Genomic DNA, 27,022 nt, shown 5'->3' with positions numbered 1-27,022 from the left:
ACCTAAGGGTCGTGGGTTCAAACCCGACCACCGGCGATTTTTCGTATTTCCTCAAATTTCCATTCATGTTACATATCAGCCGAAAATAAGATGATTAAAGAGAAGATATAGTTCATTTGAACAAAATAAAATAAATTGATAAATAATATACGATAGAAGAGAATGATAGTAAAAATAGCTATGCTATACGAAGTCAAAACCAATTTCCCACTTTTTTTTTCGTCTACTCATTTTTTGGTCCACTTCTTTTTTGTCTCATTGAATTTTCGTCCGATTGAAAAAAAAGTGCATTCGGATCAGTGAACTCGGGTAATTTATTGATAATGGAGTTGACAGGGAGCATCACGTATGAAAGAATCCTATGGAGAATTCGAACATTTCCTATAGGATTTTTCTGGTGGGATTTCACTATTGGATTTTCTGTAGGATTTCTATATTTCTATATTTTCTGTAGGTTTTCTATAGAAAGTAACACACAAAATTGAGACTCGAAACCAATCGGTCACTAGTGTCAGGATTAGGTTCATAAATCTGATAGGAAATTCTATAGGGAATCCTATAGCACATATACCTTAATCAAAATCATATTGTTGCGTATTTGTTCTTTTCCTCCGTCTCAACCACCTTCATGTACGATCGTCTCTTTTCTAAATCGATTATTTAATCAACTCTTTCCATTGATAAATGGTCTTTAATAAGTTTACAATATTAATCATAACTGAATCCTTTTAGGCGAATATTGGCCTTTCCTCAGAGACCAGGGAGGAACTATTTGTAAATGGATCTTTGAAGCATCTCGTTCTTCTGGGGAATAAGCTCCTGACCGACTCGGATAGTATGAAGCGCCTGACTGGAGGTACCCACATCCAACAATTCTTGAACAATGTTGACAATTACGTGAAGGGTAATAGGCAAAGGAGAGTATTTGTCTACGTGGGAAGTGATGTCCACCTAACCGGACTTCTAGCTGCTCTGCAGGTTTATGACTTCCAGCATATTCCTAATTACGGCAGTTTTGTCACATTGGAGTTGCACAGGATATGGGATGAATTTTATGTCAAGGTTGGTGGACATTTGACGAAAATTAGATGATTCGAAATCAATATTTTATTAATAATTTGATTTTGTTTTTATATTCAGGTGTTGTACAACAATGGCACACCTCTGGTAAAAGCATCTGTTCAGCTGACTATTCCTGGATGTGAAACGACTTGTCGACTATCACAATTCCAAAGCATTTTGAAGAGATCTACATTCGAAAATTTCCGTAAAGACTGCAGGGATCAGTCTAATTCTGGCACATCAGCTAATAATGGCAACAGACGTAGCGGCGATGGTTCCCGCCCATGGAAGAACAGGGGCCGCAGACCGTCTAACAGTAGGGGTAAGGGTAGGGGTGTTAGACCCAATCGACGAAATGATTGGGAAATCATTTGAGAAATTTTAGGAAACCATTTTCACAATTTATGAACTAATAATTCATTACTAATCATTAAAACATTATTTAACCGTACATTTGTGAAGACATTTATGAAAATAATAAAATTTCAACTTGTTTGTGTGTAAAATAATTTTGTCAGGGCTATTTGTGAATCGGAGACATTGCGATCCTATCTCTTCCTCCTGAAGAATATCTTTGGGCAGAACAACGCTGGAGTGACTCACACGGAGAGAAATGTTCTGTAAAAATTACAGAACTCGCAGTTCGCTCACCAATTATGGAATCGACTCAGAAAATTTAAGCGACAGTATCGTAATTTTTCACAGGAGATTCAGATAAAAATTATGTAACGCTCTGGAAAAATTCCGCGACAGTTCCGTAAAATTCCCTACAACCACATTTTGCTCCGGATCGAATTACGGAACAGATACGTAATTTTTATTGAATATTTCTCTCCGTGCACGGCATGAAGAGTAGAAATGTGAAAATGTTCGTCATTGTTTTGTCACATGACAAATTTATGACCGTTATATGACAGCAGAATTGAGCGTGTACAGTCGTTTACTAAAGTTCTGAAACAAAATACATACACGGAGAGAAATATTCAATAAAAATTACCAGAAAAAAGACGTAAAAATTACATTTCGAAACGTAATCTGGGAGCGAAGTAAAATTCAATAAAAAGTGTCAATCGTCACGTAAATTCTACGATCTGTACCGTAAAAATTACTCATCCGTCCGACGCCTCACGGCTGGCCATGAGTCACCGTGAGGGGGAGATTTTAACAACACGTTTCGTAATTTTTCCGGAACTTTTCGTAAAAATTCTTAAACATCCAAGAACATTCATGTTCGGAGGAATAATAAGTCTTGAAGTTTCTGTTAGATTTTACAACTCCCAGAAAAATTACGTGACTTTTTCGTATTTTTTCGGTGACAGACCCAAAAATTTACTGAACGTTTCAGATTTATTCTCTTATATTCCTACAGAAATTCACTGAAAACGATTCTCGGCTTGCGGATTACGTGAAATTTTCCACAATTTTTCTTGAATATTTCTCTTCGTGTAGGATCCAAGTTCAAATCGTTTAAGAACTTTAGTAAATGATTGTAAATTACATTGGTTAAGGTAAATGACCCTACGCTCGTCTAGCTAAGGTGACCACATCATTAGTCCAATATTTCTATCGAAATGAGCGTGAAGATGCGATGATTTAAATTACATATTCAGAATTGTTATTTATTTATATTAATTATGATAATTACTATTTTTTAATAAATAATCGTCCATGAATGTGAAAAGTCCCATGTCCCTACGCTCATTCATTTGTCCCCATGCTCGTTTGACACATGTCCCTATGTTCGTCTCGTGATTTGGGTGATATGGAAAGGTTATATATCCGAACTAATTACATTGTGAGTAACCTATTTTGTAATAAAACAACATTAAAAAATATCTCGATGCACAAAATTATATTTCCATTGGACAGTCCAATCTTTTAAATGATTTTTTCATCCGTTTAGTCCGTTACCAGTTGACAGTTGGGTGCAAAACGAGCATAGGATCAATGCCATTTTCATTGTACCTATTCTTTTAATTGGCAATATTTCAGTGAAATATACGGATATTGCTATAATTTATGCATTTTTATTAAATTTTCAACTATTCGAAACCTTAGCCAAGGGATTTTTAATTCCGTTTTACTATTGTAACGGAGATATCAACGTTTTAAAATTGTGAGTTTCTTAACTTATGGTTTAAGAATCAACTCTGTCGTAGCACAAGTTGATGTGAATGTGATTTTTCTCTCTTATTATTCAATAAATCACTCTGCAGTGGTGTCTATAACTTTTCTTATTGAATAAAATAATAACTCCAATCGTACTTCACTCTTAAGACTCTTGGGACTATCAAAATGATTGAAATGTCATTGCTGACAGAGTCAGCCGGCGTTTACCTTATTACGCCGTTTTTACCGACGTAAGTTACGCAAATTACCTCGACGCGGGTTCTTTACATTTTTTACGTTACTTCAAAAAGCTTGCAATTGCATAAATATCATAAAAAATAGTTATTTTCATCACAAGGTCCACAAAGTATTTTCTGACGAATGTGGCTTTGTAGGCCGAGCCGAAGGCGAGGCCTATAATCACATTCGTCAGAAAATACTTTTGGACCGTGTGATGAATGCAATTTTTCGTCAGAAGGCCCGTAAACCGCGATCAAACCGAGCGAAGCGAGGTTAGAATCGCGGTTTACCGGATCTTCTCACGAAAATAGTATATTATGTCCCGAGGACAGATAAACCGCGAATTTTAACTTCACTTTGTTCGGTTAGAACGCGGATGTCAATACTTGTGGCATAAAATATCGTTTTATGTCCCTAGGACCGCAAAACCGCGATTCTAATATCGATTCTCTCGGTTAAATTGTGGTTTCCGGGCCCAGAGACATGAAATATTGTTCCCCACACTGCGACAAAGCAATTACATCACGTGATACAATGAAAAATATGAGCCTCATACCTCATAAAGAGTAAATTTCACGAGGATCAAACGTTGCAAAAGACCAAAGTGACAAGTCATCTCCATTATGAGAAAGTCAATCTCATTATCTGTTGAGCTTTATTGGATTCTCCTCTTTATTATTTGGGGTCCCCGAAAAGCCCAGTTGAACTTAAAAAAGAATTAATTTTTCTCAGTGCATGATTTCGATATTATGGCCTGTAATGAGAATGCGCCCTAAAGCTGCACGACAACGAGACCGCGGGAGACGCTACAGCCGCCATTTTTATCATAGTGATCGGTGTAAAGGTTGGTTTGGGTTTGGCACGCATTTCCACGGCTAACCGTTCCCAAGACGATCAAAAAATACCTCCCAGGGGTTTTATTTTGTGCACGAGTGCTGAGATATTAATAAAATTCACACAAATGAAGATGGTTGATAAGATTGAAATGAGCCTGGACGATATTATCAAACAAAATAAGGGTGCAAGAACCCGTGGCAGTGCTGGAGGCAGAAGGGGACGTGGAAATGCCACCGGTGCATCACCCAGACGTGGAGCTAGGGGTCAGAGGGCTGGTGGTGGAGTCATGAGGGGACGTAATCGTGGAGGCATATCCAGAACATCGGCACCGTACACTAGGGTATGGATTTTGTTTTTTCAGGATGAGGGACACTTAACCTAGAAGTTAGCGTCCTTTTCACGGTCAGGGAATCATTTTTGCCAAATTAAGGTTGAGAATGAGTTTTCTGGGAGAAACCTACACTTGTTGAGTAGTGAATATGTAGGGATGCAGTGATATGATTGGGATGAGTCGGGGCTCATTTTGAAGGTTTTTTGATTATCTTGAAAATGGCGTGTGATTTTTGGAATTTCACTCTGCCAATGGCGAGATATTCACGATTGACGATTGAGCATTTTGGATAGTTTTATAATTCAGTCAGTTTTAGTTTGAATGAAAGGTTTTAGAGGAAATCTTGGAACTGGGGGGGAAAGGGAATTTTTTGTCAGGGAGTTTTTTGTAGAGGGAAAATGAGCTACAAAAATGTGGCCGTTAGATTTTTTCTATCTCTTTTATATTTCAAGATATTTAACAAAGAGTTGATTTTGATATTTGGCTTCGTGCGGGATATAGTTTCTTAGATCTTGAATTCCCCTTGATACAATGATGCGATTGGGATGAGTCGGGGCTCATTTTGAAGGTTTTTTGATTATCTTGAAAATGACATGTAATTTTTGGAATTTCACTCTGCTAATGGCAAGATATTCACCATTGAAGGTTGCGGATTTTGGAGAGTTTCACAAGCGGCTTAAGTTTAGTTTCTCTTCAGTCTTTGGAGAATATTCCAAAATTGAGGGGAGTTGAGGGTATTTCTGTCACAAACTTTCTAATGGAGAAGAAAGAGAACAACCAATGTTCTCGCGAAGATTTTTGTCTCTCCCTTACGCTCCAAAATATCCCCCAAAAATGAAGTTTATTTTTCTGTTCAAAAACACAAATCAGAATTTCTCAGATCTTGTAACTTCTATAACTCCTCTGGACCCAGTGATGCAATTTGCATGAGTCTGCTCTCATTTGAAAGCCTCATAAAAGAACTTGAAAATGGCGTCAAACTCATTCAATTCTACTCAGCCAATCTCAAGTTATTCGGAATTTAAGATAATTATTTTGGAAGATTCTCTTCTGACTCACCATCTCCGAGTAAAATTGTTTGCAGATGTCTCAAAATTTCTAGGAGTTGCACAATTTTCCTCGAGGACGATTATTTTCTGGAAAAATAATGCAAGAAAAAATATTTCCAAAATTCTTCTATCTTCCCTAGGTCAAAAGAAATGTTTTGAAAACTGAAATTCAAATAAAATTCACAAAATCCTATTCGGAAATTTCTTGTTATGAATACAATTATCTCCAGGACCTTGACGTATGTGTTTTCTCTTTGTTCACTGATAGGGTGATGTAAACAGTGCCTGGAAACATGACATGTTCGATGGCGTCAAGAAGGTCGGCCGTGGTGCCATTGGTGGCACAGGAACAACAAAACTTCTCGTTTCTAATCTCGACTTTGGGGTCTCTGACTCTGATATCCAGGTAAACCCCCTCTATTCCTTCGTTATCACAATTTTTCCATCATTTATTTCTTTTTTGGATTTATCACAACACACGAATCCTTTAACGTTCTTTTCTTATTGATTTATAGGAACTGTTCAGTGAATTTGGACCACTCAAGTCAGCAGCTGTACATTACGACAGATCTGGAAGATCTCTTGGATCAGCGGATGTTATTTTTGAACGCAGGGCAGATGCCATCAAGGCTATGAAACAGTACAATGGAGTACCTCTTGATGGTAATTCGTCAATTATTAATTTTTTAGCAGGCAATTAATTAACTACACGAAATTGAAAATCGTGATAATTTTAATACTTTTTAAAAAATTTTATCACAACATTTTTTTGTTAAAATTTTGGCTTATGCAAAAATAAAATATTGAAGAAAAAAATGAAAACGAAAAGTATAAATATTAGACGAAATGTGAAGACTTCGTTTTTTAATTTGAGTCTTTATTTGTACGTCTTTTCACAAATTACATTCTTTTGATAATTGTACCGCTTGATGGTAATTTATCAATTATTTTTTAGCAATTAATTAATTAACTACACGAAGTTGAAAATCGTGATAATTTTAATACTTTTTAATATTTTTTGTCACAACATTTTTTAGTTAAAATTTAGGCTTATGCAACTAAAATATTAAAGAAAAAAATGAAAACGAAAAGTATAAATATTAGAGCAAATGTGAAGGGACTTCGTTTTTAAATTTTGTTCTTTGCAAAAAACTCTCTTGATATTTCCTTGAATATTTTTACGTCTTTTCAAAAATTAAATTCTTTTGATAATTGTACCGCTCGGTGGTAACTCATCAATTATTTTTTTTAGCAATTAATTAGCTACACGAAACTAAGAATTGTGATAATTTCAATGTTGTTTCTTAATTCTATAATTATCGAAGAAATGAGGGATTAGAGGGGAAGATATCAAGACATTTTTTACAACAAAAATGTCTTGATATCTTCCCCTCTAATCCCTCATTTCTTCGATAATTATAGAATTTTTGAAGATATCTTCAAAAATTGAGGCTCATACAACAAGAAAATATTCAAGAAAGAAATAAAACGAAAAGTATACATATTAAAGGAAATGTGAAGAGACTTTTCGAAATTTAATTCTTCACCGAAAATTCTCTTGATGATTATTAAGAATTTAATGTTTGGGAAGATGTAGAAATATTGAATTATTCTGTGTCAGCACTTGATTACACAAGTAGTTATCTTCCTTTTTTATTTAATGGAAATGGAAATGATTACTATATTGATGAATTTTCAGGTCGTGAGATGAATATTCAGGTGGCAACATCTGAACTGCCAGTGACTACATCAGTGAGGAATCCAGCAAGACTCGCTGCTGGCAACTTCAATCAGAGGTCTCCAACGAGATTCAGGGGAGCACGTGGTGCTGGCGCTGGTCCTAGAGGTAAGAAATCTTCCAGATATATCGTTTGTAATAAAAAAAATGAGAAAGGAAACTGTAGAAGAATATTCTTCATCAGAGAATTATACATATTTTTCATTTTGAATTTATCTTGTTAACAAATAGTTTTGTAAGAAAATGTTACTAGAATTTTTTTGCAGCTGAGACAGTTCTCTATGAAAAATATCTCGACATTTCCTTCTGAAACAGTTTATAATCGAGATAATTTAGCAATTGAAGGGATTTAAGAAACGATTTTACAACTACATTCAGATTTTTTGATTTATTGAAAACGAAAGGGGATTTATTATTATAAATATTTTTGTCTGATATGTTCAATTTAATTTTCATATTCAGCAATTGAAGAAATTCATGCAACACCCCATTTTTATCACTCACACATCAAATAATTTTTCATAACAAAAACTAAATAAAAAAACAGGAACAATCTCGTGGACAAGTAATTTTAGAAGAAAATATCACTAGTCCTTTTTGTAGGTGAGAACATTTTTTATAAAAAATGTCTCTTGACATTTCCTCCTGAAACAATTCATAATCGAGATAATTTAACAATTACAGAAATTTAGAAATCAATTTTACAAATTAATTATGAACGAGAGGAGACGTATTGAAATTTAAAAAAAAACATTTCTAATATTTTCAATTTTTTATTTTCATTTTCAACAATAACCAAAGAATATGAAATTGCCCATTTTCATAACTCAAATTATTTCCAAAAACAATAACTAAAAAATAATTTGGTAATAAAAGAAATTTGAAAATCAATTTTGGAACTAAATTCATGTCTTTCCTCAAAAACAAAAGGAGTTATTATTTATCGAAATAAAAAAAAATGTTTAACAGTTTCAATTGAATTTTCACGTTCAGAAAATTATGCAAAATTTCATTTTCATCACTCACGCACAATTTTTCATTAAAAAAAACTCATAAAAATCCAGGAAACACCCAAAAACCTAAAATTGGGGTTAAAGGTCGTGGCGCAGGAAGACGAGGGGGTGGACGTGGTGGAGGTGCCAGACAGCCAACCAAGACCCCAACAGCTGAGGAACTAGACGCCGAGCTCGAAGCATACGTGAAGGAAGTCAAGTAACCACGATCAACCCACGAAGATAATAATCCTAACAGAATAATAATTATTGACTTAATATCCACGAATAAGCAATGTTCTTTACCAACAATTTTCTAACCGAAATATGAAACACTTCGTTCATTATTTTATCAACAATTTTCTTTCTTTACAAACCGTTTTATCAACTAGAAAAAAAAATTCATTGATTTTTTCATTTTTTACTTGAAAAGGAAATATTATTCAGAGAGAAGTTCGTAGAGAGATTGCTGTAGAAAATACGAGATTTAATAATTAATAATTGAATTTATTAAAAATGAGATGAACGAGTGACAGACAATTTTTTTTTCTTCACTAATTTTTTATTTGTAACATTCTGTGTGAAAAATCATTGAACAACTAGGAAGGAAGGAATTTATTTGACTGTATGGATAATTTGTGACAAAGAGCGATCGAATGAAGAAAAAAAATACAAAAAAAAACATTTCATCTCCAAAGGAATTTTCTTCTTCGAATGAATTTCGAGTTTGATTTATTATCACCATTTTTTTGGTTCATTAATTACTCGTAATCTAGAGGTAATTCCCATTGTTCCTCGTGTATAAAGACATTTCTCGCCAGTGAATTTTTCTTTTTCTCGTTTTACTTTTTTTTTATTTGATTTGATTTTTTTTATGGATAAACTATTGACGTGAATTTTGTAGCGTTTGTAGTTGAAATAATGGCTGTGAGTACTCACTACTTTCATTTTTTTAAATGAAAAATAACCCTGAAGACTTGTGGGATTTCAGAATTTGAAAGAGAGATAATTGCCATTAAATGGTTTACATGGCTGAAGACTGAGATAATCTCCAAAGAAATTTCATCATTAATAAACGATTTTTCCAAGGATTTTTTTGAAGGTTTCATTTCTTTAGATGATTTATCCTCTCCTGGTGCATCCTCTAGAAATTCACAGAATTTTCCCAGGATTCTTTCGGTTTAAGGGCATTGGAGGACTTAAAAGCTTGCTAAATTGGCTGAGTGGCTTCCAACAATTTTCTCTTCATTTTCAAGATATTTTTGCAATCTTAGAAATGAGACGTGACTCGTCCAAATCGCATCGTTGGACCAAAAGATATTGAAGATTCAAAAAATACGTTTTGATTAACTTGGAAAAACAATTTCCCTTCAACATCACGTTTTTCAATTTCACTATCAATTATTTGTTGCAACACATGAAAAACAAAAAATTATGAACGTTTTAAGACCATTGAGCTCCATTTAAGAAAAAAAATAGATAAAAGGGAAAAAAAAGAATTTTTGTGAAAGCTTTTTTATTCATCTAGGCGATCATTTAATTTAATTTTATTTTGTACATTATTATTGTAAAAATATTCATTAGGATGACGAGGAGACAGAAAAAAACAAGTGATTGAGGAAGATGAATGATGATTGATTACTCTCGAATAAATGGAGACTGACATTCTCGATGTCAGATTGAACTAAGGGGATGGATTTAATTACTTAACAATACGATCAGTCAACATCAGGTAATACCTCATCATTCTGCTTAATTCTCTACACAAGGATAATAGGACACTATCGATCGGATGATTTTGACCACACCAAAGTAATTCGACCATTTTATACTTCAACTAAGGGGATGAAAGTGGAGAGGAGAGAGATTTGTCGTTTTACAATCGTTTCAGGGTTCTCTTCTTGTCCTTGAGGAGTTTCTTCTTCTCGGCTGTGAGCTTCTTGTCACCGGCGTGCTTTTTTGGAAGGGGACCACCCAGATCTGACGATGTGCATGTCTCGAGTCCTGCTTTGCTGCCTTTGCCTCCACCCTGAGGAGAATTTGTTTTGATAAGTCATTTTTAAGAGTGAATACACGAAATGTAGAATTTTGGGCGGGGAATTTTCTTGATAGAAGGTTGTCCCAGGAAATAGATATGATTTTTTGTAAAAAAGGAAATTCTCTGCAAGAAAGGTCTTTCAACATTTTTATGAAAACCAATCGTTATTGAGATAATTAATAGAATGCGAGGAATTGATTTCATAGAACTATGATTTTTTAATGAAATTTAGGTCTATTAATTCTCAAAATATCGCAATAATGAGTGGCTGTAGCCAAAAATGGCTTCAGATGTTTGTCGAAGGTAATAAAATTCTCTACAAAAAAGTTTCCCGAACATTCCTTCCGGAACCCACTGATTATCAAGATAAATCAGCAATTTCAAAATCTAAAAAATAAAGCCAGCAGTTTTTCCATTTGCTCATTCCCTCCAGCTCCTAGTGTAAAACCCCTCACCTGGGCATGAATTTCCGTCATCATTTTGGCCCTCTCCGAGTACTCCTCGTACTTCTCCAGCAGCATCTTCCCTGCCTCCTCATTCAAGGCAGACTCGGCATTAGGTACAATAAGTAGGCACTTGACAGTCAGAAGGATGTGCTTAATCCCCAGATCAGATTTCCAGTCCTTCTTCAAAGTATTAACGCAAATTTCCCCATTCTTGGCGACATTTGGATGAAATATCTTGGTGAGAAAGAATGCCTTGGGCGGTCCCTGGGGGAAGTCCTTTCCCAGTGCTAGCTTAATCCTGAAGCGTCCGTTTGCATACGGGGTTTCAGCTGCAAAACAAATGGGACTTTTGTCTTCATACACTAAGAGAAAAACGAACACGTTGTAAAACAAGTCTTGTTTGGGCCAACAAAATGGCCAGTTGAAAATTGCCAAAAAAGAATTTGTTTGGTTCGAATTTATGAATAATTGCTCTGCTTTGACAGCAACGAAATATTTGGCTCAAGAGGCGGATAATTCACACCAGACGGTGCCTTTTTAGGATGAAAATATCTCATATAGAGGAAAATTTATCAACTAATATTTTATCCTTAAGTTATAGATTGCTATCATACCATTATTATTGTTTCATTTAAGAGTTCATTTGTTGTCTATGATTATTAGATAGCCGAAACGAAAAACTACTATCCCTTAATCCCTATCCCTTATCGCATAAAACAAAGATTTTCCAGGAGCAAAATACGTATGGGAGTATCGAATAACGAAGGAGTAGTGCTAGAATAGTATTTTTCCGGCCTGTTGCGATGGGGTTTTTTACTCGTGTGGTTGGCCAGTCCTCGCCTACGGCTCGGAGGCCAACGCCACACGAGTAAAAAACCCCATCGCAACAGCCCAGGAACAATATTTTTCTGTAGTGATTTTCAAGTTTTCGAGTTTGGGAAGTATGTAATACCAATTCCCAGACGAGAAATCGTGAGAAGCAGTACAGAAAATGACATTTCTTGCGTCTACAGAGAATGCAATTTTTTTTGAACTACTAAATCTATTTTTGCGACAAAAATTTTGTATTCCGGCGCACTCACTGTATGTTTGGCACAGAAAAATCCTTTTTTGATTATTTTCAGAAAGCTATCATCTTGGCACAAGTGAGACTTGTCTGAGAAATTTGTCGTTTTTCTCTCCGTGTAGTTAAACTTTGAACAATATAAGGAGAAAATCCTTCTTAATAATGTCAAAATATTATTGGTCATGCCTTCTTCTCACTTTCTCATCTCGCCCCATAAAATTCCCTGAAGGAGCGCTAAAAACTCACCAGGACCCTCGATAACCGCCTGAATGTCCGTGACATCCTCGTCATTGACGACAACCCTGATCCCCTCAGGTGGATGGGCCGCCAATTCCGTCATCTCCTTGGCAACTCTCCGAATAATTTGAGGTGACAAATTCTCAACGTTCGATATCTGCCCACAAAAATTACAGTTTCCACTCAAAAATCCGTCATTTTCGTCCAAAAACCCATCCCCAGCCCCAAACTTTACCCCCGAAAGGTAAACAACATCACCAAAACCTCAAAATCCCTCCAAAAAACGTCAAAAGTTTAGCGATAAACCCCTGCTCAACTCACCGAACTCATTGTCGACGATCTTCTACCACCTCCAGGATAATTGTTATGTCCAATAATTTGTTAACAGGATATTTATAATAGCAATGTAGATGCGATAAAAATCTTTAACGTCACAACAGTGAAACGGCATCGCCCGCAATAACCAACATTTTGAACCACGAATGTTCGATATGGAATCGATTATTCGGAATATCGATGTTTCGAGACGATAATCAAGAGTTGGTCGGTCTTTCCAGAGTCGATGTATTGGGGGAATCGATATTCAATTCCCTCAATAGTTTATCGAATTAAATTTTTTTTTTCAATTTTTTTTGGAACATTTTTTAATGCAAAACATTTTTTTTCAAGTTGAATTTTCAAGTTGACGATGAACGTCCCATTTTGCCCCGCTCACTGCTGAATTAATTATATTTTGTGAAATTTGATGTTCATTTTGAAATTCAATTTTCCTGTTTTTTTAAATTTTTTCATTCGTAAATTTTTTTAATGCAAACGATTTTTTCTAGGGAATTTTTTGAGTTTTTAAACTTTATAATGGATATCCCAATTTGCCCCATCTGCCCCTAAAACCCCTATTTTTATATCGATATTTTTCAATCCCGACATGGAACGAGGTTTATCCATTCGAGATATCGATACTTTTTCGATTATCAAACATTTCTATATATTTGAATCGATGGCCAATCCACGGATTCCTCTCATTCATTTACAGCGGCCGAGGGGGGGGGGGGGGNGGGGGTAGTCTCCAACCAGTCGGGCCCCTTCCCCTATGTGAGAGAGTGTCGTGAAGTTATCGACGTGCATTTTCATTGTGATGTGAACTGAACTACGCATGTGTTTTTTATTTATCGTAAAGGGTTTTTTAAAAAGAAAATAATTATTTTCGCGATTATGGAGAGTGAGAGGGTGTTCTAGGGAGATAGGGTCACAGGGGTCGAGGGATTATATCGGCGAAGGGGTGAGACAGGTTTGACAAGAGGGTTTGGGTGGCTGTGAGGGACTTTTCAGGTTTTTGCGAGGAGGATTTGGTGCGGGGGAGGATGCCGGATTCAGAAAAGGTGAGATAATTGTGTCTTTAGGGTTTGGGGGTTGAGATCGGGTGGATTTTTTGGGTGGTTGGGCGTTTGCGGGCAACAGGGGACCCTAAAATAGATTTTCAACATTCAACATTTCAACATTACAAATGAACTGGACTTTCTGAAGATTCAATAGAGGCTTCTCCGTTCCAGGAAAAATGCATGAAGCAGTTGAAGAGGCGTATGGAGCCTTGGAGGGAAGCTGTCTTGCCGATAAATTCAGTCATCCTCTGGGAGAAGTCGTGGTATCCTGGGTTAATCCTCGGAGTTACCACTACGTTATTCCTGTGAGTGAAAATCATTCCTCAAAGGAATTAATTCTTCAGCATGAAGTAAAACGAACAGTCTTCAATCCTCAATATCCCGAGAATGGCAGAGTGGAATTCCCCTCTTTTCCTTCACTTTCAAGACATTTTTTCAACCTTAAAAATGAGACCTGAGTCATCCAAATCGCATAACCCAGTCAAAAGATATTGACGATTGAAGACAATAATTTTTTTCTGCTAAAAGTTTTCAAGTCAACTTTGACAATTGGTCAGTTCTCAACGAATATCTCGGAATCTGAGGCAGATAGCCAAATTTTTGTCATGACGTTTTTCGTAGAGCAAATTGAGATCTACAAAAAAGGTGATAACGAAAATTTCGCTATCTCTCTTGGATTCTGAGATATTCCTCGGGGACTCAGCGAATGATGCATGTTAAAGATTTATTTGGGTGCTGGAGCCAGCGTTTGTGACGATAATCTCCATCTCCCTGCTGCTGGCAGCACTAATTGACTATTTAGTCCCAGTTCTGTCATCGACTTTCATCTCTTCGACTGCCTGGACAGGCCAGAAGGAGAAGAAACTCGAGGAAATATGTCTGAATCTTAGTGAGATGATTATTCAGACTCAGAATGCCTGGAAGTATCTACTTAATGCCCGCAATAATCGACCCACAATTGTAGGTATTTCATAATGAGTTATTATTTAACTTATTCACTTATTTTATATTTTTTTAATTGATTAGTACTATGGGTCCATCACTTTGGGTCTGAGTCTGCTTGCCTGGCTGGGGAATATCGTCAACAATCTATTACTGATGTACTTAATCGGTGAGTAAAATCCATTCAGTAACGAAGCGGTAAAGGATGATAAGTCGGTTTTTTGGTAATTAGAGTATAGGGGAGGGGAGGGTAAAATGGACACTTTAGACTTTTTTAAAATTATTCATAACTCAGAAACAAATGTATCAATAGAGCTCAGTTTAGGCTCATTAGAAAGGAAAAGAATTGTTCTTTGTATTGAACAAAAAAAAATTAAATTTCATCAACATTTCAACCCGTCACTAATATTTTTGAAAAAGTCAAAAGTGTCCTATAACTGCTCCAACAAATTTTTCGAGGAAGCTGAATTATTTCGTCATTTAATATCAATAGAAATTGAAATCAACAAGAAAATTGAGTCGCACTCAATTATGTAAATAACTTGAAGGGGGTGACTGGGTCAAATTTTGACCTTTGTGGGGTTCATACCAGCTGCGCCCCCATCGCGAACCCTGGGTAATGCTAAGTGCTGGTGAAGCTTGATACTTTAAGAATAAGTGCTTCACTACACGTTGAATCCATATGAACACCTCGTAAATGAAATTTCATAACTGCTTTCAGAAGGGAAAGCGCAGAATGGGAAGTGTCCCGTACATCTACATGAGCATATATACATATTATTAAGTGTAATAGCTCAAAGGAGGTTAAATTCATTTATAGCAACCAGGTTCCCACACCATATACGTCGAATTACTTCAAGATCAATATAAAAAGTTGATATTTACCTATCAGTATCCCGAATGAATAGGAGTTGCTATGTTATCTAATTATCGGTTTTTTGCGGTGGCGTATGTTTCATTTTTCATGAATACACATTTTGAACTTCATTTAGGTGCAAGCACAACATTAAATCTCAACCTATTTTCATGTCCGGAAATGAGTTCATGTTTAGATCAAACGTCGCATAAGATCCAAATGTTTTTCTTCCATCCTGCCATTGGCCCACGTGACTTTCAGTAAAAGGGAGAAGGAAACCCTCTATGAAACCTTAATTTACTCAAATCAATATCCCAAATTCTAAAAGAAACGAAAAAAGAATATGTTCCTATATTTCTTCATATTGCCTTCGAAAAACTAAAACAAGGAACAAATAAATGAAATTTATGCCACTCATGCCTGAAACCGGCTGGATTACACACTCGACGCTTCGCGTCTCGTGTCTAATTCAGCCAGTTTCAGGCTTCGTGACATAAAATTTTGTTCAGTACTTGTTGGGAAATTTCGTCCTTAACGTATGTGGTTACATCACTCGCCTTCGGCTCATGCTGTAAACCCCACACACGTTAAAGACGAAATTGCCCCACACGTGCTGAAATATACTATTTCTTATTATCAAGTATTTTAAACCCCTTTGCATCTTTTATCAAAACATTTTTAAGAATCTTGCCAGCAATTTTCACGCCGAGGTTTTCCCATTATTCAGCCCTCCAGTACCATTATCACTCAATAGCCGAATGGAAAACGAATGAAAACAGTGAGGCACGCGCGAAAAAATTTAATAGAAAAACCTATTGAAGTCGTTAGAAAATTCGATTGAACTTTTTATTAGTTTTTGGCTGATTCTATTGACATGTTCAATAGACAAAATTCAATAGAAAAAGTTAACAGAATTCGATTTTTCTATATCACTTATTTCTTTCAGATATTTTCTATAGAATTTGCTCAACTCAAATTTTCTAAGTTTTTTTCATTCTATTTTTCTTTTCTTCTCATCAAGAAAATCAAACGAAAAAACTTTGAAAATTTGAGCCGAGGAAATTCTATAGAAAATATCTCAATAGAATTAGTTGTATAGAAAAATTGAACTCTATTGACTTTTTCTACTGAATATTTTCTATTGAACATTTCAATAGAATCGGCCAAAAACTAATAGAACAGTTCAATAGAAATTCAATAAAATTTTCTAACGAATTCGATAGGTTTTTCTATTAAATTTTTTCGTCCGTGGATGCAAGAAATCTTCATCAAATTATTTGAGGGGAGACTACTATAAGTTTCGAAAGTTGCGGGCTATTGGAGTGAGATTTCTCAGGCATTGAAGATCGATTATAGCCACTTATGTAAAATAGGCAGAAAAATTATCCTTAAAATATTTAAAATAATTATTTATTGATGGGAAACGATTCTATATATTGCGTTACATTTCTCCTATAAACGATATGAGTAAAAAAAAATTAACTATAGTTTATGTGGAACATATCAGATCGGAACCTGCAAATATAGTTTTTTGACTTTCCTGTAAAATCAAGATTTATCGACTTATCACCCTTTACCGTTTCGCTACTGAATTCAATTAATTATTCATTGAACTAATAATTTTTTCACATTTTTACAAATATCAATTCATCTCGAGGGATTGTGGGAAAAAATGTTATGAATTTTTTCCGTAGAGAATTGACATTTTCTTCTAAAGACAATTTAACAGGCAACAAAATTGTTATTTTATCAAATTTCTTCTACAATAATTAATTTTTAAAAAGTTGCAGAAATTGTTTAATTATTCTGATGATTAATTTAGAAGAATGTCCCAAGACATTTTATGGGGAGATTTTGAACACTTATATTGGTGATTACTGACTGTAGGAGAAAATGTTAAAAAAAAATTTGTAGAGAATTTTTTCAACTATAAACATAGCTTCTTAACATTTTTTTGTTGAGCATCAAATCACATTAATAATGAGAAAATTCAAGGAAAAATTCCAAAGAATTTTTTTGTAGAAAAATTTCCTCAACTTCAATAAACATCTCTTGTCATTCTCTTCTAAAAATAACTCGTTACGAAGACAATTTGACATTCAACAAAATTGATATTTTATGAAATTTCTTCTCCAATAATTAATTTTTAAAACGTCACAGGAATTGTCTAATTATTCTGGCATTCAAGACATTTTCTGCGAAGGTTTCGAATTAATTGATCTCGATGATTACTGACTCTGGCGGAAAATGTCAGAGAAAATTTTTATAGAGAATTATCTCAACTGTAAAAATAGCCTCTTAACATTTTCTCGTAGAATCTTGCGACAATTATATCGTCAACAAACTTTATACTTCATAACAATTCTAATTTAGTAACAAAAGTTTTTTAAAAAGAACAGAAATTAATGCATAATCGTTAATTATTCATGAATATTAATGAAACCGTGTTGATTTTCCTCAGTGAGTATTTCTCTGCTGCTGCCAGGTTTAAAACACAAGGGTCGAGTGCAATCGGCCCTGACGTACATCTACAAGTACTTGATGCACCAGAAGAAAGCGTAATACTGAAAAATCTTCCATCTGCCCATCGATAATTCATTCATAATTGTTGCACGAGCTTCTCACGTATCTACTCACCATTGCATCAGCGTATATATTTAATCAAAATTTGTAACAACTTACAAATCATTATATAGAAATCATATGCGACAGGAACAGGCGGTTTAAATCGTGAACGAACAGACTGACCATGAATCTCTATTTAGAAAACCCAATGATCCAAAGTTGAAGTGTACTCATTAGTTTTATTTATTTGTGATAAGATAGAAAATAGAAATGATCGTTTGTATTTTCTGTACTCGTTCGAAACTACTAAAATTTATGTGTCTACATAGATGTGCGATACTTTTATTCTTTTATTTGAAAAATATACAGAATTCATTCTTGACTTTATCGGGAGTTTTTGGAATTGATTCTTTTGATTTGAGAATTCCTTTTGCCACGATTTCCAGACAATAATAAGGTAATCCTCAGAATAATAATAATGACTATTTTGTTATGTGTTCTATCAAAATGTGAGGATAGAAATTGAATTGATGGGTATTCTTTCATTATTTGAAAAAATATATCAATTTTAAAACTTTCCGGAGACATTGAAAAATCGAAATTTTGATTCTCTTGCGAATCGATCATCATCCCAACAAAAAGTATCAATACTCTCCTTATTATTCATCAGTAGTCATACCCCGAGAGCTTCAAAATGATCGGGTATTTCCCGATAGCTTCGTTGCCAACAAACGAGAGTGTCAAGTTTGGTAGGTTTTCCTACAAAACTTGACACGATTGTTTGTTTGCAGGGAAGGTTGAGGGAAATACCCGATGCATTTTGAAGCTCGAGGGGTATTTGGAGGAGTATTTTCTTCATCGGAATTTCGGTCACTGGAGGGCAGCATTTGATGTCAATGTGGTACAACCTACACTTTCGCATTTCAATTATTTTGTTTATTCTCCCTTAGCAACGTGCCGTGGTTTTACCAAATTTTACCGATATAAAACCGTGTAGGTTGTACCACGTGACATCAAATGTGGCCCTCCTATTGGCCGAGATTCCGATGAGGGAAACACTCATAAATATCTCTTCATTTGAAAATGAGAAAAACTGTTCCCACAATTTGTATACTACAATGCGAATAGAATCCAATAAATTCAATTTAATCTAACCGCAAAGAAAAATTGGAAAGAAAACAATCAAATAAATTAGTATAATATAATATAATCTATATTATATTATACTATACATTATAATATAATCTATATTATATTATACGGGAGCGAAGCGCCCGTTCGCTAGTGGTTGATAATATTAATAATCAAACTCATCAGAAAGGTAGACGAATGCGCCAGCGATTTCGAAATTCAGTGACCACTTAAATATTGGGAATATTTGGAGAACGTTGACAATCGGGTAAAATATTTTCATACCGTAATGATGATATCGCCGCCTTAATAACAGTCTTAAGTTCTACAAATTCCATATGCAGATACGCTTGTCTGTTATTAAGGGGAAACTACTATGGGTTTTAAAAGTTGCGGGCTATTGGTATGAGATTTCTCATACATTAATAATAATATATATTTCTGCAATTAATACATGGTATTATTGGTGCAGGGGGAATCCTGCTACAAGAAGAGTACATAATAAAATAAAAAAAATAAAAAATCCACTCTATGAACAAAGTTGATTAGCGCTAAGTAAAGTGGCGCAAGCTTCAGAACATAATTCAAAAAATTCAATAGGAAAAGGAAATCCAAATCTTCCGAAATAAAGCTATGAAAATAATCGAGACAGTTTTGGCAGCGGTGAGACGAGTCCTCCTATGTTAGACAGCTAGACCCCTTAATCATTCAATTCTTGCGAACGAAGTTGCAAAAGTTTCTGCAAAAAACAATACAAAACTTTAATATCTCTAAAATTATTCGAGTTCAAAAAGGCTGAAATACTGGAGTCAGTTATAATATCTGGAGTTCGCAAGTAGTTAGGAAGGTAATGCTCCCTCAGCGGAGCATAGAATGGACAGATGAACAGTAAGTGCACCAGGTCTTCAGGGCAGAGCGAGTTACAAAGGGTGCAAATCTCACTAGCGTTGATTCTGTAGTCTATCTTATTGATGTATAGGCGCCTGGTATGGACTGTGGATAGTCTCAGCTGGATTTTAGCTCTCATGAACTCGAGAGGGCATCTTTCCGGGTAGAAGACTCCGAAATCATCCAAGGGATGTCTGAAAGTCTTGAGCAGTATTGAAGGGGAGGAGAGGTAACGGAGGTAGTCCTCAAACCTCTCTTTCTCCGCGAGTTGAGGAAGAATATCAGGAATCCTCGTTTCCCACCAATTTGGGTTCAGATTAGTCCAAAGATCAGAGCAATCAATACCGTTCAAGCTATGTTTAAGCTGCATGACCCAGTTGTATCTGGCTTTGGTCGGGGAGTCTACTTCCGGCTGTGCAGCCAAGTTGATTAGTCTCATAAGGCAAATTCTGGGGAGACGCTCGTCTGACATCTTCAGGATCTTAACAATCCAGTTGAGCGCCTGCTTTATAACCTCATAAGAGATTCTCAAGATGCCAGTCTCCAGGCGAAACCCGGCGTATTTCTCCGCAGATTGAAGAGACGCTTGAGAAAGAAAAGGTGTCCTGAATCAAGAGTAGCCAAGTCTCTGAGGGCCCACAATGAAGATGTGTACAGCAAGGTTGAGACCACTATGCTGGAATTCAATTTCCTCATACCTTCCCATGAATCAGCACCAATATTAGCGAGAATCCTTAAAACTGAAGCTGCGGCAGCACGGGATCTCGATACTGCTGCATCGGTAGCAGCCCTACCCGTCGCTGAAGGAGTAAACTTGACCCCCAGATATGTGTACTCGGAGACGATTTTGACTGGTGCGCCATTAAGAGTAAACTCGTGGTTTTTGGACGGTAACCGACCTCCTTTCCTGAAGATCATGACCTTGGTTTTGCTTATATTGACCGTTAGACCATTAATTTTACAGTAATCCTCTAGAATCCTCAATTTACGTTTTAAGTCGATCGAGCTGAACGCCAGAATTGAGGTCGTCAGCGTATAAAAGAAGGATCACGTCTCTCATACCGCCAATATCGACTCCTCTAGCCCCATTACTTCGAAAAAAGGATTCTATGTCAGAGAGGTAGAGGTTGAACAGAAGAGGGCTCAACTTCTCCCCCTGTAGGACACCTTCACTCATGTCAAAGCGGTCCGAAGAACCTTCGCTGGTTTTTATCTGTATGGAAGCGTGATCATACAAGTCCTTAATGACGGCCACCATGCGTGAGCTGACTCCAATCCTCTGTAACTTGGGCCACAACAAGTGATGGGGAACAGAGTCGAAAGCTCTTCGAAAGTCCACGAAAAGCGAATAGACTCTCATTTCTCATACATTAAAGATCGATTATATATATCTAAAAACCAATAATTAAAAAACTTTATTTGCATTAATAAACGAATGCAAATTTTTTTTTGCATTCGTAAACGAATAATTAATGCAAAAAAAAATTTCAATTATTCGTTTATCCTGCAGACGTTTAAAATGTTAAAAAATAGTCCAACGCCTCTAATTTTTGAGCTACAGAGGTGTTTTTTTTATTTTTGAAGAAAATGTGCGCAATAACAATTACGAATCAGTTTTTTGAAATTCAACTCCTACAAAGCTAATTTCTTTATTTTTTTAATAAAAAATTGCAACAATTCATGTAAAATAGGCCAAAAAATGTTTCTGAAAAAATCGAGAATATATTTGAAATATTTCACGAATAATTTTTCTGCCTATTCTACATAAATGGCGCCAATTTTTATATTAAAAAGAACGAAATTAGCTGTGTAGGAGTCGAATTTCAAAAAATAATTCATAATTGTTATTGTTCACATTTTTTCAAAAATTTTGAAAAGAAAAAAACGTCTGTAGCTCAAAAATTGCAGACCCTAGACTATTTTTAACATTTTAAGCGCCTGCGGGGCAAACAAACAATAGACCATTTTTTTTTTGCATTAATTATCCGTTTTTAAACATACATAACCGATTTTCAATACATGAAAAATCTCACTCCAATAGCCCGCGACTTTTAACACACGTAGTAGTCTCCCCTTAAGGGGTAACAGAATGCCGCTAATTTTCCAAATTTTTGAACAAATTTCCTGCCAAAAGTTATCAATCTTTTTACAAATCAAAGCACATTAATCTCCAGGAGGTGATGATGAAGATCGATGTGATTTGGCGTCGAGAAATATGAATAATTGGAAACGCTAAATATCAAAACGCCACCTATGAATGGCGGATATTGGGCTGCACACAGACAGTATGCAACCCAATTTGGGCTTGTGTTAGCGTGTATATGGGAAGCCTAAAATCGTCCATATTGGTGAAAACGAGCGCCGCCATCGGTAATTAGCGGTCCCAATTTTGAGCAGGAAATTTCGAGGAAACAGTCCCCTTCTATTACCCCTCAAGGTGTCAATGGAAATACGGTAAATGCGGTAATGTGGTAAAAGTGTCCGAAACTCCTAGAAGAATTATTTTGGGAAAGAAGTTTCCGAAAATCTGAAAAGGTCTATCAGGTCGATTCCTCCAAATTAGCCCAGAATTCCACTTCTAAATAATCCGGGGAAGCCCCTAAAATTAGAACCGACCGATAATCTGCTTAACCCGCCGCGGGAATAAAAATTCCTCTATTATCGATGGAGCCGCTCACATGGGTCCACCCCAACCCCAACCTCAAACACACCTCCAGGTGCTCCAGAACATCCAGAATCATCTGATGTAATCAAAAAACTCCTTGAAAGTCAACGCAGTACATGAAGACCACAATCAAGTGCCGGTGACAGAAAAAAAATTACAAATAAATCTCAATTAGAGTTGGAATGTCAAATTCTAGTGAGAATAATGAAAAACCGAGTGATGGAAACTTTGAATATACCCCTCCTCCGACGAAGACATATCCTGACGAAAAGGGTGAGCTGTATGGACACGACCTGTATCCGGAGAGACGGGGCTCCAAGAAGAAGTCCATCATTCACACTCTGCTGATGAAGGAAGGGGATGAGAATATACAGAAGTATCATTGCGAGAGGAAGGTCTACAACTGCGTGAAGAAACGTAAGAGAGAATTTTTTTTGTTCTTCTGAATGATAGATGAGATAATTTTTGGTTTTTGGGACAGACCCTATAGTGAAGCTGATGATGGCAGCTCTGAAGAGTTCAGGATGGTGAGGAAATTAATTGATTAATTATTTTAATTGTCTTGTGGATGAGTGGGAGGCAATTGCAGACGAAAATTAGTTCCTGCTGCACATTTCTAGGTCTAAGAGGGGTGAGGAAATATTTTTAAAGATATTTTTTGTGGAGTGGGAGGGATTACACGAAATTTGTTAATTTTGGTCTTTAAAGGATTCGAAGCAGGAAAATTTTGATAATTCATTCGATCTTAGCACATGATTTTGATTGAAATAAAAACGAGAAGTTCTGTCGAGACAATTTAATATTTCAAAATCATTAAGAATAAATTAGTTGATGACACAATCGTCACAAGATCTTTATAAAAATTTCCTCATCTCCTTCCAATTCCAAAATATTCAGGAAAAATTGAAGCCCTTCCATTTCTCCAATGACATTAAGGCCCGAGTGGATTATCTTTCGAACGTGATGTTGGTTGTTTTTTTTACTTTGATAATCTGAAATGATCTCCAATTGTTATTCAGTTTTACATAGCCCTAGAGTCTCCAAAAATTATGATTGTACAATCGAGAAAACGTGGAAAAAAATCTGAACATTTTCAAAGAGCGTTTTTGAATAATATTTGGAAATAAAGCCAATAGGGAGAAAATTGCAAATTAATAATTTGATGCATCTAATGGCTGTTAGGTCGTCATTTATCGCAGCAGTCAATGGCTGTCAGATCGTTAGTTACCGCAAGTAATACCACGAGAGCTTCAAACTTATCGAGCAATTCCCAATAGGTTCGTTGTGATTTTTCCTGAAAAACTTGACGACTTCGTTTGAGTGCAGGGAACCTTGACTCGATTAATTTTGAAGCTCGAGTAGTATTCAGGAGGGAATTTTCCCATGCAAATGTCGGCCAAAAGAATTGCACTATGAGACAAAATCCATCTGACAGTTCCAACCAGAGGTTCACTCGACCACGGAACCTTTTGTTTTCCACAAATATAGTCAACATGAAAAATTACCAGTTGAATTATCAGAAATTATCACTTGTAATACCACAAGAGCTTCAAAATTATCGGGTATTTTCCGGTAGGTTCGTTGCAAACAAACGAAGGAGTCAAGTTTTTCAGGTTAAAAATTCACGAGTGCGAAGCACGAGTGATTGTTCCTGAAAAACTTGATGACTTCGTTTGTATGCGGGGAACCTTGAGGAAAATGCCCGATTAATTTTGCAGCTCGTGTGGCATTCGGGGGATTATTTTTCCAATCCAAATGTCGGGCAATATAATTGGACCATGAGACGAAACTCACAATCCTCGGATTACCACAATTGAATTCAATCTGTCAGTTTGACGAGGGGTTAATTCGACTGCATGATGTTTTGTTTTTTATATAGCAACTACCAGAGAAAATTATCAAAAAATTATCAGTTGAAAACCCTGTAACTTGTACCACGTGATGTCGAATGGGCCAATTATATTGCCTGATATTTGGGTTGGAAAAATAATCAGTTGAAAACCCTGTAGCTTGTACCACGCGATGTCGAATGGGCCAATTATATTGCCCGATATTTGGGTTGGAAAAATAATCAGCTGAATACCGTGTTGACTATATGAAATAAAAATCGAATAGTGCAATTCTATTGGCTGACATTTAGATGAGGAAAATTCTCATGATAAATTATCCATTCACTATTTCCTCTCTATCGGACTCATTTGGCTATCTTTATTAAAAACGCTCTTTAAAAATGTTTATTTTTCTTTCTACTTTTTCTGATTGTACAATCATAATTTTTCGGGACGCCTGCGTGATTTAAAATCCACTGGAAATTGTGATATATTTGACACTATGAAGATGGAAAAACAATCGAGATAACGATCGAAAGATGATCCACCCAGGCCTCAAATGTGAATTAATTGTTCTGAATAAAAATTTGCTCAGCCCGGTAGACATCAGGAGACACATCACCTGTGAAGTCTGTGACAAATCAGTGACAGGTGGCTACGACCCCGAGCTGAATCAGATCGTCGTCTGCCAGAATACCGCGAGAATCGAGGGTATCATCGGGAGTGTATTGTCCCACGAACTGATTCACATGTTCGACTACTGTCGAAATAACTTGGACTTCAAGAACCTGGATCACCTGGCCTGCACAGAAGTCCGTGCTGCCAATCTAACGTACTGCAGTTTCATGAGTGCATTTGTTGATGGGGATGCCTCCTGGTTCAATTTGAGGAAAAAACATCAAGTGAGTTCTCAATATCCGATTGTAATGCAGACGGACCTACGAAGAATTCAAATTCCAGTGAAATTTTTACTTTCCTACTAGGGGGCTTCGCCCCTGCTCGCATCGCTCGTCGACCCGGGGGGCTTCGCCCCCTCCCCCCTCGCGTGTGATCGAGCGGATGACCATGGAAATTTCTTCAACAGCTTCATTATTCACATTTGAACATAAATGAATATGGAAATGGAGATGACACATTTATTAATATTCATTTTTTTCGGGAACAGTAGTGATTCATAATGATTGTAGCAAGATATTTGAGAAGTCGTCAATTAATTCTCTGAAATTCTACTATCTTTCGAATGCTATCTGGATTTTTTTTCTTTCATTATCCAAAATTGTCAATTGAGTGGTACATCATGTAGAAATTCCCAAAAATTATGATAGAATGATAAAAAAAAATAGAAAAAATCTGAACTTTTTCAAAGAGCGTTTTTAATTGAGATTCAGAATGAGTTGAAAAAAGTGGAAATTACAAATATATGATTCGCTGTGGCAAATTATCTATTAGCTGTCATTTTCCATGGTAGATAACAAAAGACTAACTCCACATGGGAAGTGACAGCTAGGTATCTCAATTTTCAAAACAGTGGGATGTAGCCATCTGCCATTTTTAGGTGATAAAAGTGTGATTAAAAAATTCTCCAAAATATTACAACTTTTTTCAAAGAGCCTTTTCCGTAATAAATGTCTCTGTGCAGTGTGGGAAAAGATTTACGAAACCAGTCTTCCCCCTGCATGATATTGGGTGACATGCCGCCATTTGACACCGTAAATCAGATACATTTTTCAATTTCTTGTTATTCAACTTATTCTGAATATAAATTAAAAATGCTCTTTGAAAAAATTGACAATTTTTTCAAATTCTTTCGATTATTTATTCATAATTTTTCAAAACTTCTGCATGATGCAGGACTGAATTGACAATTTCAGATGACGAAAGAAAAAAAAAACATTGAGATAACGTTTGAAAAATAGTACACCCGGGTCTTAAATTGATTTTCATCATTATCGGTCATCATCAGACCCTAAAAATGTCGAATTTTCCGGGAAGAGTTCTAAATTTTTCATCATTTGGGAGTCCCTGTATATGAGGCCGTCCTCATATATGACGTCCCCATAGATGACCCGACCCTGAGCCGATATTGGCCCGACTCTGGACCGACATTACCGCCTTCACGCCTTTGTAAGTCTCAGAGACACGAGTAAAAAACCATTTCATTCGTCCCAAAAATCCCTTGCGTTTGCACGCTGTACGTCTCGATGACTTCTCACTGAGACATTTCTTTGGAAACAAAATGACAACTTGATTCTTCATTATTCTTCCAAATAAAAAAATTCACGCATTCGTCACGTTTATTTGTCCCAGGAATGCGTCAAGAGACGAGCGATGCTCTCAGTCCTAGCAACTAGAGGAGTCACCCAAGACGAAGCGAAAGCGGCAGTCGACAGAGTATTCGACAAATGCTACAACGACATGGAGCCTATAGGCAGGAGAATACGAAAAGCAACCGACGACATGGAGAAAGCCCTCTACGAGGGCTCTCTCTATGGCTACGATCTCTAGCAAATTGTCCTGTAATTAGTGATGAATTTTTTAAATGTATGCATTTCAATTCAATCATGTACATACTCTGAACAGAGGCCATTAAAAAATTACTCAATCTCATCTGGAATGGCAAAA

At 36.0% G+C, this 27,022-nt stretch overlaps 5 protein-coding genes across 7 annotated transcripts in view; 4 read left to right on the top strand and 1 right to left on the bottom strand.

Moving 5' to 3' along the window:
- The window catches only part of LOC107037504 (venom acid phosphatase Acph-1), a 5,160-nt gene extending 3,427 nt beyond the window's left edge, over nt 1–1,733 (top strand). For both annotated transcript variants that reach the window (XM_015256075.1, XM_015256076.1), the window contains exons 3-4: nt 733–1,062; nt 1,141–1,733. In XM_015256075.1, coding sequence (XP_015111561.1) covers nt 733–1,062; nt 1,141–1,437 — 627 coding nt within the window. In that variant the 3' untranslated portion in view covers nt 1,438–1,733. The remainder of the gene's footprint in view (nt 1–732; nt 1,063–1,140) is intronic.
- A 2,079-nt stretch (nt 1,734–3,812) lies between these two features.
- Nucleotides 3,813–9,077, top strand: LOC107037491 (THO complex subunit 4). 2 transcript variants are annotated; one of them, XM_015256058.1, is made up of 5 exons: nt 3,813–4,588; nt 5,897–6,034; nt 6,144–6,291; nt 7,328–7,474; nt 8,431–9,077. In XM_015256058.1, the coding sequence occupies exons 1-5, from the start codon at nt 4,373–4,375 to the stop codon at nt 8,580–8,582; spliced, it is 801 nt and encodes a 266-aa protein (XP_015111544.1). In that variant the 5' UTR covers nt 3,813–4,372; the 3' UTR covers nt 8,583–9,077. The 2 variants fall into 2 exon arrangements, with proteins under 2 accessions (XP_015111544.1, XP_015111546.1); XM_015256060.1 differs by having other exon boundaries at nt 3,816–4,588; nt 8,464–9,077.
- A 799-nt stretch (nt 9,078–9,876) lies between these two features.
- LOC107037500 (ubiquitin-conjugating enzyme E2 S) lies at nt 9,877–12,613 on the bottom strand. The gene is made up of 4 exons (XM_015256068.1): nt 12,467–12,613; nt 12,155–12,302; nt 10,852–11,171; nt 9,877–10,387 (listed from the first exon to the last, which is right to left on the bottom strand). The coding sequence occupies exons 1-4, from the start codon at nt 12,473–12,475 to the stop codon at nt 10,235–10,237; spliced, it is 630 nt and encodes a 209-aa protein (XP_015111554.1). The 5' UTR covers nt 12,476–12,613; the 3' UTR covers nt 9,877–10,234.
- A 596-nt stretch (nt 12,614–13,209) lies between these two features.
- LOC107037494 (ADP-ribosylation factor-like protein 6-interacting protein 1) lies at nt 13,210–18,280 on the top strand. Its single transcript, XM_015256063.1, has 5 exons — nt 13,210–13,524; nt 13,696–13,829; nt 14,247–14,484; nt 14,551–14,635; nt 17,784–18,280. The coding sequence occupies exons 1-5, from the start codon at nt 13,507–13,509 to the stop codon at nt 17,882–17,884; spliced, it is 576 nt and encodes a 191-aa protein (XP_015111549.1). The 5' UTR covers nt 13,210–13,506; the 3' UTR covers nt 17,885–18,280.
- A 4,215-nt stretch (nt 18,281–22,495) lies between these two features.
- LOC107037483 (mitochondrial inner membrane protease ATP23 homolog) lies at nt 22,496–27,007 on the top strand. Its single transcript, XM_015256043.1, has 4 exons — nt 22,496–22,988; nt 23,053–23,098; nt 24,996–25,302; nt 26,708–27,007. The coding sequence occupies exons 1-4, from the start codon at nt 22,754–22,756 to the stop codon at nt 26,903–26,905; spliced, it is 786 nt and encodes a 261-aa protein (XP_015111529.1). The 5' UTR covers nt 22,496–22,753; the 3' UTR covers nt 26,906–27,007.
- The last annotated feature ends 15 nt before the right edge of the window (nt 27,008–27,022 follow it).

Source organism: Diachasma alloeum, unplaced genomic scaffold (genome assembly GCF_001412515.2).
Source record: "Diachasma alloeum isolate Michigan unplaced genomic scaffold, Dall2.0 Dall_scaffold_00255, whole genome shotgun sequence".
NCBI lineage: Eukaryota > Metazoa > Arthropoda > Insecta > Hymenoptera > Braconidae > Diachasma > Diachasma alloeum.
The sequence above is the reverse complement of the archived record's forward strand: the minus strand, read 5'-3'. Positions and strand labels throughout refer to the sequence as shown.

What these genes read in the sequence shown, in the direction of transcription:
- LOC107037483 (XM_015256043.1), top strand. Translation starts at nt 22,754, where the DNA reads ATGTCAAATTCTAGTGAGAATAATGAAAAACCGAGTGATGGAAACTTT. An exon ending in CTACAACTGCGTGAAGAAAC is followed by an intron (nt 22,989 to 23,052) that starts GTAAGAGAGAAT and finishes TTTTTGGGACAG; the next exon opens with ACCCTATAGTGAAGCTGATG. An exon ending in ATTTGAGGAAAAAACATCAA is followed by an intron (nt 25,303 to 26,707) that starts GTGAGTTCTCAA and finishes TATTTGTCCCAG; the next exon opens with GAATGCGTCAAGAGACGAGC.
- LOC107037494 (XM_015256063.1), top strand. An exon ending in GTTACCACTACGTTATTCCT is followed by an intron (nt 13,830 to 14,246) that starts GTGAGTGAAAAT and finishes TGCATGTTAAAG; the next exon opens with ATTTATTTGGGTGCTGGAGC. An exon ending in GCAATAATCGACCCACAATT is followed by an intron (nt 14,485 to 14,550) that starts GTAGGTATTTCA and finishes TTAATTGATTAG; the next exon opens with TACTATGGGTCCATCACTTT.
- LOC107037500 (XM_015256068.1), bottom strand. An exon ending in GGCGGTTATCGAGGGTCCTG is followed by an intron (nt 11,172 to 12,154) that starts GTGAGTTTTTAG and finishes TTTGTTTTGCAG; the next exon opens with CTGAAACCCCGTATGCAAAC. An exon ending in TGACGGAAATTCATGCCCAG is followed by an intron (nt 10,388 to 10,851) that starts GTGAGGGGTTTT and finishes AATTCTCCTCAG; the next exon opens with GGTGGAGGCAAAGGCAGCAA.
- LOC107037491 (XM_015256058.1), top strand. Translation starts at nt 4,373, where the DNA reads ATGAAGATGGTTGATAAGATTGAAATGAGCCTGGACGATATTATCAAA. An exon ending in CAATGGAGTACCTCTTGATG is followed by an intron (nt 6,292 to 7,327) that starts GTAATTCGTCAA and finishes ATGAATTTTCAG; the next exon opens with GTCGTGAGATGAATATTCAG. An exon ending in TGCTGGCGCTGGTCCTAGAG is followed by an intron (nt 7,475 to 8,430) that starts GTAAGAAATCTT and finishes ATAAAAATCCAG; the next exon opens with GAAACACCCAAAAACCTAAA.